Below are 10,760 nucleotides of genomic sequence, written 5' to 3'. Positions count from 1 at the left end.
ACTTTTCTTGCGTGACTATATCACGTGATAAAAATCTTGCTGTGTGCACCGCCTGGCAGAATTTGCCCTCTTGAGCAAGGGGTACAAAATTTCTGCTTCATATTATTTTGCAATGTCATGCTTTATAGAAGCAAAATGTCGTCGTTGTTTTCATATTGGAGAGTACAAAAAAAATTGCCAGATCCAACAGGCCGTTTTACAGTAGGATGCACAGATTACATGTGCGCTGGAAACGAATCTGTTGAAGGGAAAAATGCCGGCAGCTTCATTCGTTTCTTTTACCCAGTCTGCCCAGTGGATAAGACTGCTGGACCAATCGATGAATCAAAGTGTTGCTCCTGGATGCCTCGTGAAGAATATACAACAGGGCTTCTGAAATTTATGAAACTTCCCGTTTGGTTATTGTCACAATTCTTTTATTGGAGCGTTGGTGAGTTAAGCTTTGAATACTTGACGTTGTCCCCTAACGGAAAATGCAGAAAATGAAAGAGTCCCGGGAAAGAGTTTCTTACCAATTAGTGCGATGAACGAGCTTTATTTTAGCAAAAGTCCTGAACATAAAATAATAAGCCTGTGACTCTTTATCCTTCACTTGACAATGGACAAAAACAATTAAGTCACCAAGAACTCAAGTTGTGGTCGGAATATTAGTGAATGTACGCAACATGACAGGAGAGGAAAGAATACAGCAAACCTTGTGTGACAAGCGTGGCAGTATTTTTGTTTGAAACAAATTTTTCAAAAAACAGATGTTTTTGCAAAGACCAGAAAACATTAATGTTAGAAGAGGATCACAACATAACACTCAAGTAATAGGCCTGTCATGTTTGTCACACACAGGCATTTTGCTGTCCTCTTCTTTCTGCCATCCTGTTGTATAAACTCACTTTTTCTGTTTCAAGCTTGGAGAGTACAGTGAATCTGGGTGCCCTGTGCTTACCTTGAAAACCTTGGCTTTGTGTGCCTCTCTGTGGCCTAAAAGTCAGGTGCGGGATCACCTCTACCTCCCGTAGTTTGCCAAATCCATTGTCTATTATATTGTAATCAAACAGATTTTATAGTACATATTGCAATTAAATTCTTTTCCTGTTGTTCTTAATTGAATGTGTGAAAGAAAACTTGTAAAAGCAAAACAAGACCTTAAAAGAACAAACTAAGATTAATAATTGAATTTTAGCAAAACATATGGTTGTACCTATTTGAGGTGACAACAATTTTTACCCACAACTACAGTAATGCTTTGTTTTTAAATGCTGGTTTCAGGGAATCTTCGTATACCTGCAGTATACAATGCCCCTGTTTTTAAACCCAGCAGTTGTAGTTTGGAGATGCAGTCATTGCCTTGTGTAGTGTTTTCACATGGCCTGGGTGGCAACCGTCTTCTTTACAGTACCTACTGCTGTGATCTTGCTTCGCATGGTTGTCTTGTGGCATGTGTTGAACACAGGTAAGCCATGTACACTGTGATGATAGAGTTAAGTTGTAAGTAAATCACAGGAAACCCATATTGCCAGAGTTTAACCATATTTAATTTTATATAACACCCAGTGGAACCTCTCCTGAGAATGACCACTTTTTTAGAGAGGTGACCGTGTGTGTACAGCTGTACATGTAAGACAGTGTGATATAAGTGACATTTGTAGAGAGATGGTCATTAAGTAAATTTTACTGAGGGTCCCTATACATGTACAGACCACTCCCGATAACTTAACCCTCGCTAACTTGAACCTTGTGCTACTCTAACCAAAATCGATTTCCCCTGGATTTCCTTCACAAATTTACCACAATTTTACCCTTGGTCACTCAAACCCTTGATAACTTGAACCTCCCGCTAACTCGAAGTAATTTTTGTTTCCCTTCTGATCATTTCTGTGTAAATTTACCCTCGATAACCCAAGCCATGTTTTGAGCACCTGACATTAGTCTAAAAAAAAAGTGCAGTGCAGTCCAAATCATTGAATTTATTTTAACAGCCACGTATTCTTTGTCTTTACTTTTTGGTCTGTCCAGTTTAAATACAGTGTCCAGCACCATGTATTTATCAAGCTTTGAAGTGTGCATGATGTGGTTTGAATTCATTCCCCATTCCATTTCCTTATTTTCCATTATGTTACTTCGAACTCCTGATAACTAGAACTATTTTCGATTTCCCTTGAAGGATTGAGTTATCGGGAGTGGACTGTAGGTTTTTCAGGATCCATGATTTAGCTTATTTTAAGGTTTTCACTTGGGATGAGAAAGGATAGCTTTGGACAGTTGTCAACAGGCAAGGGGAGCAAAAACAAAACTCCCATAAAATTTCAGTTTCTCTTTATGATCACTGAAAACAGCTAAACAACAAGAAAAAAACATTAACAGGAAAGTGCATTAAGTGACAATTTTGTAGTGATATTAACAGAAAATATTTGCTTTGCAAATCGCCAATATTTGATTTTTTTGGTGATATAAAATAAAAAAGGCCAATGTTTTAAAGTTTGTCATTAAAATAATTTTTTTTAGAGATGAGTCAGCATCTGCAACATATGTTTTGAAAGAGAAAGAGGACTCTGAAATCACAGAAGAGTGGATCCAATATCACCCACTGCAACCAAGTTACAATGAGTTTGAATTTAGAAACAATCAGGTTGGTAAACTGTGCTAGACATTTTTTTTATATGGTTTTATGAAATTTCTCTTAGATCAGTCTAGGGAGAATTGCTAAACACCCTGTCTTCTATAAAGACTAACTTGGGTGCCCTGTGCAAGTGTCTATAGTGATGCCTTATATGGTGATATTTTTATAATGTATTTTTTTCTCTTAGGTTCATAAAAGAGCAGATGAATGTATATATGCTCACAACTTACTAGAGAAAATTCATGCAGGAGAGTTTCCTCACAATTTGTTCAAAGATTCATCCATTTTAACACAACTAAAGGTACATGTATGTGAACTAAAAGTGATTGTTTTGGTAATATTAATAACCACATGTATAAAAATTTATAAGGAAAACTATTTTCTTATTTTGCTCTTCTCTTTTAAAAAATGCATGGAATGAATGTTCTGTTGCAAGCCCTCCTTTGAATGATCTCTTGACCTCCCTACATTTACCTCTTTTAATAAGTTTTGTTCAAGAAGATGAACTGCATCCCTTAAGTCAAACCTAGGCTTGATTACTGGCCTAAATCAAACCTCAACTAGCAGCTGCTTCTTTTCAATTGCTCCTTTTCTTTGTTCTAACTGATTCAATGACACAACAAGTTTTAATCTGTCTTAAACAGGGCTTCTGATATTTTCTGGGATGTTGTGATTTTGCAAGTTATTGACCTCAAATTGCAGAATTCATGAAAAATCACATAATTCGTGAAAAAAATGCTAGATTCAAGAAAGAAAAATTATAAATTCTACCTTTAATTAAACATTTTCTCAATCTTAATGTTATTTAAGGTGATTTACCACTCAAGACAGCCTTGCAAGACATCTGAAACCTTTTTTGTTTTCTTTCTGGGTCATGATAATTGGACAGATTCAACTATCTTGTTTTAAAATAGATGTTTATTATTCTTTTACATTCAAATTGCCTATTAAACAACATTAAAGTGATTTTTCTCCTTTGAAACCTGGTAAAACAATGTTATTTAGCCCTGAAAAAATCACATAATTTATCGCATAATAGTCCTGTCTTATTGCACAATCTGCCCTGAAAATGCCGCTTAATTTCTGATTTTTTATCGCACCCTATTAGAAGGCCTGTGTCTAAACTGGCTATCACCCTACAAGTATATTTTCCTGTGTATCCTTATTTCTTTTGGTTTGCCGTCGATCTTCACAACTGTTAATAATGTTTGACTTGTGTGTTCACCTCTGAAGTGGCCACCACCCTACCATGGACACTTTCCTCTGTCCCAAAGATAGCCACTGTGAAGATCATAATCTGACTTTATTCCACACTAAGTCTCCCGCTCAATAACAGTATAAAAATGGACAACAATTTTTCAGACCATTTTGACCATAGAAATGCTGTAAAAGTGTTGAAAACTCATTCAAGTGGAATGGCGAGTGGTTTCAACGCAATTTATTTGAGGTCTTTTTCTAGTGAGGTTACAGCTGTATCTTGGAAAATCACAAATTGTGTCATCATCATTATCAGTTCCATTGTCCGCGCCCTCATCAGCCATAAATTTTTTTTTTAACCAGTCAGTGTAGAAAAAATCGCTCTGCTGTTGTAACATTTTTTTTTCATTTAAGGGAAGGTTGGACTTGAGTAAAGTTGCAGTTGTGGGCCATTCATTTGGAGGAGCTACCACAGTGTTGACTTTGGCAAAAGACAAGCGATTTAGGTGAGGAACTCAAGGATCAGAGTCCTTGAGTATATCCATAGCAAGGGTAGCTCAAGGGGGGGTGGCGTAGTGGTGACAGCATTTGCCTCTCACCAGTGTGGCTTGGGGTCACATCCCAGCATCAATGCCCTATGGGTGTGTTGCAGAGTTTGTCGTTGGGTCTCTCACATGTTCCCTGACAACCTCGTTCTCAGGGTCCTCTCCTACCCTCTCTCTCGCTCCGTAGGGATGGGTAGGAGAGGACCCTGGGAATGAGGTTGGTTCCCTGAGAGGTTTACTTCAGGTACTCCAGTTTTCCTAAGTCTAGTTTGACTAAGAATGGCAAGCAAAGAATGGCTATGTGATAATAGTGTTACTTCGAAATCATTGTTATTTCTATTATTTAGTGTGAGATACTGAAGAGGGTGTGTCTTGCCCACTGTTTCCCTTACATGACAAAATCAAGTTACTTAGGAGTGCACTACTGAAAATGGCCAAATGTCCTAATAGGTGAAAGAATACAAAACCAAAATGTAGGTCGTTTCTGAGGTTCAAGTGCAACACCTTTTGTTATTTCTTTTTTACCATTTGTAAGGTATATAATGTACTAAGTTACAGCACTGTAGTGGACAGTTTAAATTGTGGATTAGCATGTATATCTAATAAATTCCCTCTCTTGGAGACATAGACAGTAGTCTATGAATTGTTTAAAACTTGCGGCCTGTGAGCAAGGTCCTGGTAGGGTTGGGGGCGGGAAGCTCACTCAGTGGTGTTTTTTTCCTCTAACCCCCAATCCTTGAGATCTTAAATTCTTGTAGAAGGCTGGAGAAAATCGTCAAGGAATGGACATTAATTTAAATATGTGGTTTTATACAGATGTGGTGTCGCTCTGGATGTGTGGATGTTACCGTTAGGAGAAGAGATCTTTAAATATGATGTAAATCAACCTTTGTTTTTCATTAACACTCAAGCTTTCCATCGCTGGAAGGAAAACATGGAACCATTGAAAAACTTTATAAACAAAAAGCCAGGTAAGCATTCTTATCTTGAAACCTCTTATTACTGCTCTTTTCACAAACATGCGAATTCTGAAGTTCTAAAGCCCACTGACGATTGCATTTTGCGCTGCCGTCATTCATCTTAACCCATTCGCCCCTGAACCGCCCGTAACCGCCCGTGCGAATCCACGTCCTTTCTACCCTTTGTGACGTCATCAGTTTTAACGGTCAAGGACAACTTTGTCCACTAACTTGTGCAGAGTGAAGAGATCTTTCAAACCATACCAGAATGAGCACAATTTAGTCAAGGACACCGCAGAAAGAAGCAAAAAACCATGTGACATTGACCTGAAAATCTCCCTGAAAATCTTGTTCCATTGCTCACCTACCTTTCCTTTCACCTAATCCTAAGATCCTAAAAGCTTTCCTAAAAACTCTTCCCACCAACATGAAGCCTACTAAATGCCCAGCAAGAGAAAAAAAAATGAGGCAAGAAAAGCGAAAAAAGAAGGGAGGAGAGAATCTCGAAATCACTCGAACTTCGCAAGCTGATATTTTGCATCTGGATCAGAAGGCCGCGAAGTGTACGACCTGTAAACGGGTTTGTGGTAAGTTTTAGCTCTTTATAGCACGACAGTGACCAGAAAACCACTCGACTAGCTTCAAAACACGTTTTTCGGCAAAATCTCCAGGAGCGAATGGGTTAACGGACCTCTTAGGAAGCAAACCTTTACTTTAACGGGTTCAAAAGGTCATGGTTTGTGATTTGTGATTGGTGGATTTTGTATGTTTCTGTGTTTCAAGGTTCGTTGCTTGTGCTCGTAATTATGATTGCGAAAAACGAAATTGTAAAAGCTTTTGAACTTTAGAGTTCGCATGTTTGTGAAAAGTGCAGCAATCAATGCCACTTTAATCGTTTGCGAGGTCTGTGATGTAAATTACGGAGCAAGTTCCCAAGCAGGTTCCCTGCTAGTAGAGGTGTCTCTCTGCCTCGTCATGAGGTAGTTAGTGGACCATAAACGAGGTGGAAAATCAGGATCCCTTAACTGCAGTGCAGACAAGAAGAAGTTACAATCATGTAATGAGACAGGGCTGTCATTAGCTGGCCTGTGTGGCAGGAGCAAAAAGGGGAGGGGGAGGGAGAAAAGCGCGAAAGTGGGGAAAAGGGAATCCCACTCCCTTTTTCCCTTCCTCCCTATCCCCTACCCCTTTCGACGCCTGCTACGCAGGCTATCATTAGAAGTTTTGAGTTTTATATTTGTCTCGTAGGGAAACCGACAAATCCTAATATTAAATTTTGTTATGTGTGACTCGTTTTCAAACTAAGAATAGCCGCAATCTGAAATTTGCGCTGTAAAAATGATGGACCGAGTGGGAAGTCGAACTTCTATAGGAAGTGTGCACTCCTAAATCGAGGGGAAAATAATGCTCCATATTAAAATGCAGCACGGGAGGAGAAAAGGAGAGTAATAAGATATTTATTTTATTGATTACTTATCACAGAACGAGAATGACTTGACAGGAGTGTCAAAACATCTAATTCACGAATCAGTTTTCCTTTCACCGACTTCACCTGTGTCTGACACGTTACGATAACTTCTACCTTCTGTCCCCGATAAACTGAGAACGTCAAGTGACATCTTCTTTACTTTCAACACTCGAATTGTAAGTACTAATTGGAAGAAAGACTCTATACTTCTTTAAAAATGCACATAAAACCTTTTAACTTACTTCATTGATCGTGAGGTTCCATCTCTTGCAGATCAACGGCCTATTATAGCCATAAGGTAAGCGTGCTCTTTCTTTGACTAAGAAACCTGGTCTTGGTATTCAGTTAATTTTGTTGCGTGGCCAGTCAGTGTACTTGTAATAGGTAGTTTAAGCCACAGCGTTTTTGTGCGACGCATGTCAACTTGAAGTGGGCTTTTTGCAATCTTGGACCGTGATTTTGAACAAGTATTCCAGCTGATCATCTCCATCAGAGTAAAGACACTTAGCAATACAAATTTGGTAGCCTCAAGGCATATTAAAAGGGAAAAGGATTTACTTCCAGTTGATGTGCGTCGCTCAAAAACGTCGTTGCTCAGCTCGCGGAAGACTGACGACTAATTTGTTTATCGCAGGTGGACCAAGCACATGAATCAATGCGACATTCCATCCGTTCTACCCCCATATATTTTGCGCATGACATCCCTTGGTAGCAAGCTTGATCCATCCACTGCAGTTGGTCTCCACAGAAGGGCTGTTTGGGCCTTTATATCAAGACATTTTGGTACTTGTTAGCATTTCTAACCTCTTTTTAATTAAATACTAACTTATTCTCTCCCCTTATTGGGTTTTCAGGGATAATGAAACAAAATTATAATTTAAACGGAACAAATCATGGTTGAGAACCAGTTGGCTATTCTACAAGCGACGTCAAGGATTTGAACACGGGACTACCGAGAGCAGGTAGTCTGAGTGGTCATGGCGAGACTTGAACTCATTACCACCGTATTACAAGTCTGATCCTGTGGTCCTACCGCTCGATCTTGCTGCCTCCGTTTTACTTGTTCCCACGAATTGTGGTCGTTTCGCCCGAAAGTCGATTCGCCCGACGTCGTTCGCCCGGACATTAGTCGATTCGCCCGATGACATAAAACACTCTACAACACGGTGAACATACCTTTCGAGATGTTATGTTAGTTACCCTTGGTTAGCACATGTACAGTCACTGTCTTTCCATGCTTATTCCCTTTTTCAGGCTTAAAGAACGATAAATAAGCTTCGAGCGAATCGACTTTGTCTGGGCGAACTGCTATCGGGCGAACCGACAATCGGGCGAAACGACTTGATACCGTTCCCACTATGAAAACACGGGCACCTTTAGATGGGCCTTTCGAACAAGTATGAGCATACGTTCGAGCTTTTAAACCACGTCTGTGTGCTTTAGGCAATCATTTTTCACACCAATTTTGGCCCTTGGGTCTATGTGCTTGGCGATAAGGTAGTAAGTTATGGTAACATAGCTGGTTTGAAATTCCTAGATCGTATTCTTTGTCCATTTTGACAGCGTGGTCATTAGCATCACCACTGTCACCACTATATTTACTTTTAAATTTTTTTCCTTATCCGTTATAATCGTCCTCGGCGCCGTTATTGCATCTTCTTTATCGTCAACGTAAACATTAGAGTGGTTTTCGTTTGAGTGTCGTAAAACCAAAACCAAAGTAATTACTCTAGCCAATCACATAGGACACAGACAATACATTGAACCAATCAAAACTCGAAGTAATTACATGTGGCTGACGCAAAGCGCGGGAAAATGCATGCGAGCGCGTCACAATTGGCTTTGGTTTTACTTCTGATTGGATGAAAAGGTGGCGCGAATCTTTTAAGCCAATCGCATCGTGTAGAAAGTGCAAAACCAATTACTTTTCGACACTCAAATGAAAACCGCTCTATCATCGACACAGCAATCATAATCACCGTGACAGTCATCGCGTTTGTTGTCATCATCATCATCATCAAATCTGATCTTCTGCACCATTGAAGTACATCATCATAATAGCTCCTTGGAGCTAGCCATTCACGTGGTACAAAACCGACTATTGTTCTCCAGCATGGCGGTTTTGTACCACGTGAATGGGTACCTGCAAAGGGCCTATTATCACCATCACTATAATGGTATTTGTATTGAACATCATCATCATCATCATCATCCTAACCTTTGTGATCTTTGTCATTATCTGTTGACTCGTGTCAACATGAAGATGATTAAGATTTTCATCATTATCACCATCGTCGCCATCATCTTCTCAGAATTAGTTTGCCCTTACCTCTTAACATCTGTCATAGTCATATCTTGTTTTCTCTCTAGATATTGGTAAACCAGCATCACATCTGCCGATAATTGACGGAGGAGAGGGTACACCGGAACTTATTGTCATCGGCCAGGAATGGCCGGAAAAACGAGGCCAGGACATAAACATGGCAAAGAGCACACTTTGATAAGATAATTATTGGTATGGAACACTAGTTTTTCTAATTAGTACTACTCACTTTATTCATTCAGAAATTGTTTTCAAAGTTATTTATCTATTTTATGGGCTTCCTATTGTCAATATTGTGAAATCCCGCCCTTAACGACCAGAATACCGATTTAAGCACTGAAGCACACGTACCAACTCCGAGGTTAACTCCGCGGTATGGAAAGTACCTTACGCATGCGCACAACCATATCACTCCGGTAGTGGTCTCACTTGCGATCATCGACGCCGCCTGTTACTACCAAGGCGAGTGCAAAAGCACCCCTTTAACGACCACACCCTTTCTAGGACCGCATGGTTACTAAGGCCCTGTCCACACTAATGCGTTTTCGTTTTCATCGAAAATTGTCGATCGTTACGCGTCCACACCGAGTACCGTTTTAATGCGTTTTTGACCGTCCACACTAATACGATATGAATGCTTTTTCGTTTTGATCCAGTTTCAAGAGCGTTTTCAAATCGATGCGGTTTCGATGAAAACGCACGGCGTATTAGTTTGGACGGACGGCCTAAACGAATCGAAATGTATGCGTTTTCAAACGAAAACGCATTAGTGTGAACAGGGCATGAATTTCATTTCTTCAACCAAACTTAAAATCCCTCAGTCATTCCCATAGAGCGGTTTTCATTTGAGTGTCGAAAAGTAATTGGTTTTGCACTTTCTACACGATGCGATTGGCTTAAAAGATTCGCGCCACCTTTTCATCCAATCAGAAGTAAAACCAAAGCCAATTGTGACGCGCTCGCATGCATTTTCCCGCGCTTTGCGTCAGCCACATGTAATTACTTCGAGTTTTGATTGGTTCAATGTATTGTCTGTGTCCTATGTGATTGGCCAGAGTAATTACTTTGGTTTTGGTTTTACGACACTCAAACGAAAACCACTCTATTTGGAATTATTTTTGATAGGGCAAGTTTTGCTAATTGACTACCTTGTCCGCCGTTTCTTACTCTATTTCACAAGCACAGTGTAACATCCCTTGATATGATTCCAAACCAAGGACCTCTTCATATGACCTTTGGGCTTTATCTTCTCCCTGTTCTTAATATGAACAAATTTTTAGACTGTTTGGTCTCCCGAAAAGCCACTTTATGTATTGAGACGATATAAAAAAGGAATGCCACATGAGACAAACAATTTTTACGTCGTGTTTGAAGTGGGGTAAGAAGAGGAAAACTAAACAAATAACAACAATTAATTGGAAATTTTTGTCCCGTGTAAAAACAGCTATCAATTTACTTGAGGTACCTTTCTTATAATAAAATTTATTTGCTTCAATAATTGTGCATGTGTTTGTCTTCTTGCATTTTTGTCATCCACGTTTTTATTTATTAGCGGAGCTCTCGCGCGCACGAAGCGCGCGTCAGCGGAGCTCCATGGGTGGGTAAATCTACCCATCCCAGAAAATTTGGTAATCATGTGATCGCACACCGAACG

The 10,760-nt window shown here is 39.7% G+C and overlaps 2 protein-coding genes across 3 annotated transcripts in view; one reads left to right on the top strand and one right to left on the bottom strand.

Annotated features, from left to right (window-relative positions):
- Positions 1 to 10,760, bottom strand: part of LOC140945339 (uncharacterized) — a 554,440-nt gene that overhangs the window by 413,174 nt on the left and 130,506 nt on the right. The window lies entirely within an intron of this gene.
- LOC140945626 (platelet-activating factor acetylhydrolase-like) lies at positions 84 to 9,931 on the top strand. Of its 2 annotated transcripts, XM_073394648.1 has the most exons (9): positions 84 to 430; positions 1,264 to 1,447; positions 2,500 to 2,623; positions 2,802 to 2,915; positions 4,226 to 4,317; positions 5,173 to 5,327; positions 7,057 to 7,081; positions 7,418 to 7,566; positions 9,154 to 9,931. In XM_073394648.1, exons 1-9 carry the CDS (start codon positions 118 to 120, stop codon positions 9,282 to 9,284), a joined length of 1,287 nt encoding a protein of 428 aa, XP_073250749.1. In that variant the 5' UTR covers positions 84 to 117; the 3' UTR covers positions 9,285 to 9,931. The 2 variants fall into 2 exon arrangements, with proteins under 2 accessions (XP_073250749.1, XP_073250750.1); XM_073394649.1 differs by lacking the exon at positions 2,802 to 2,915 and having other exon boundaries at positions 85 to 430.

Source organism: Porites lutea, chromosome 8, assembly GCF_958299795.1.
Source record: "Porites lutea chromosome 8, jaPorLute2.1, whole genome shotgun sequence".
Taxonomy (NCBI): Eukaryota; Metazoa; Cnidaria; class Anthozoa; order Scleractinia; family Poritidae; genus Porites; species Porites lutea.
This window is presented reverse-complemented; position numbering and strand designations above follow the sequence as displayed.

Excerpts from the sequence above, each read along its gene's own strand:
- LOC140945626 (XM_073394648.1), top strand. The coding sequence starts at position 118 with ATGCTTTATAGAAGCAAAATGTCGTCGTTGTTTTCATATTGGAGAGTA. Across the intron at positions 1,448-2,499 it reads GTGGCATGTGTTGAACACAG|AGATGAGTCAGCATCTGCAA; the intron begins GTAAGCCATGTA and ends AATTTTTTTTAG. Across the intron at positions 2,916-4,225 it reads CCATTTTAACACAACTAAAG|GGAAGGTTGGACTTGAGTAA; the intron begins GTACATGTATGT and ends TTTTCATTTAAG.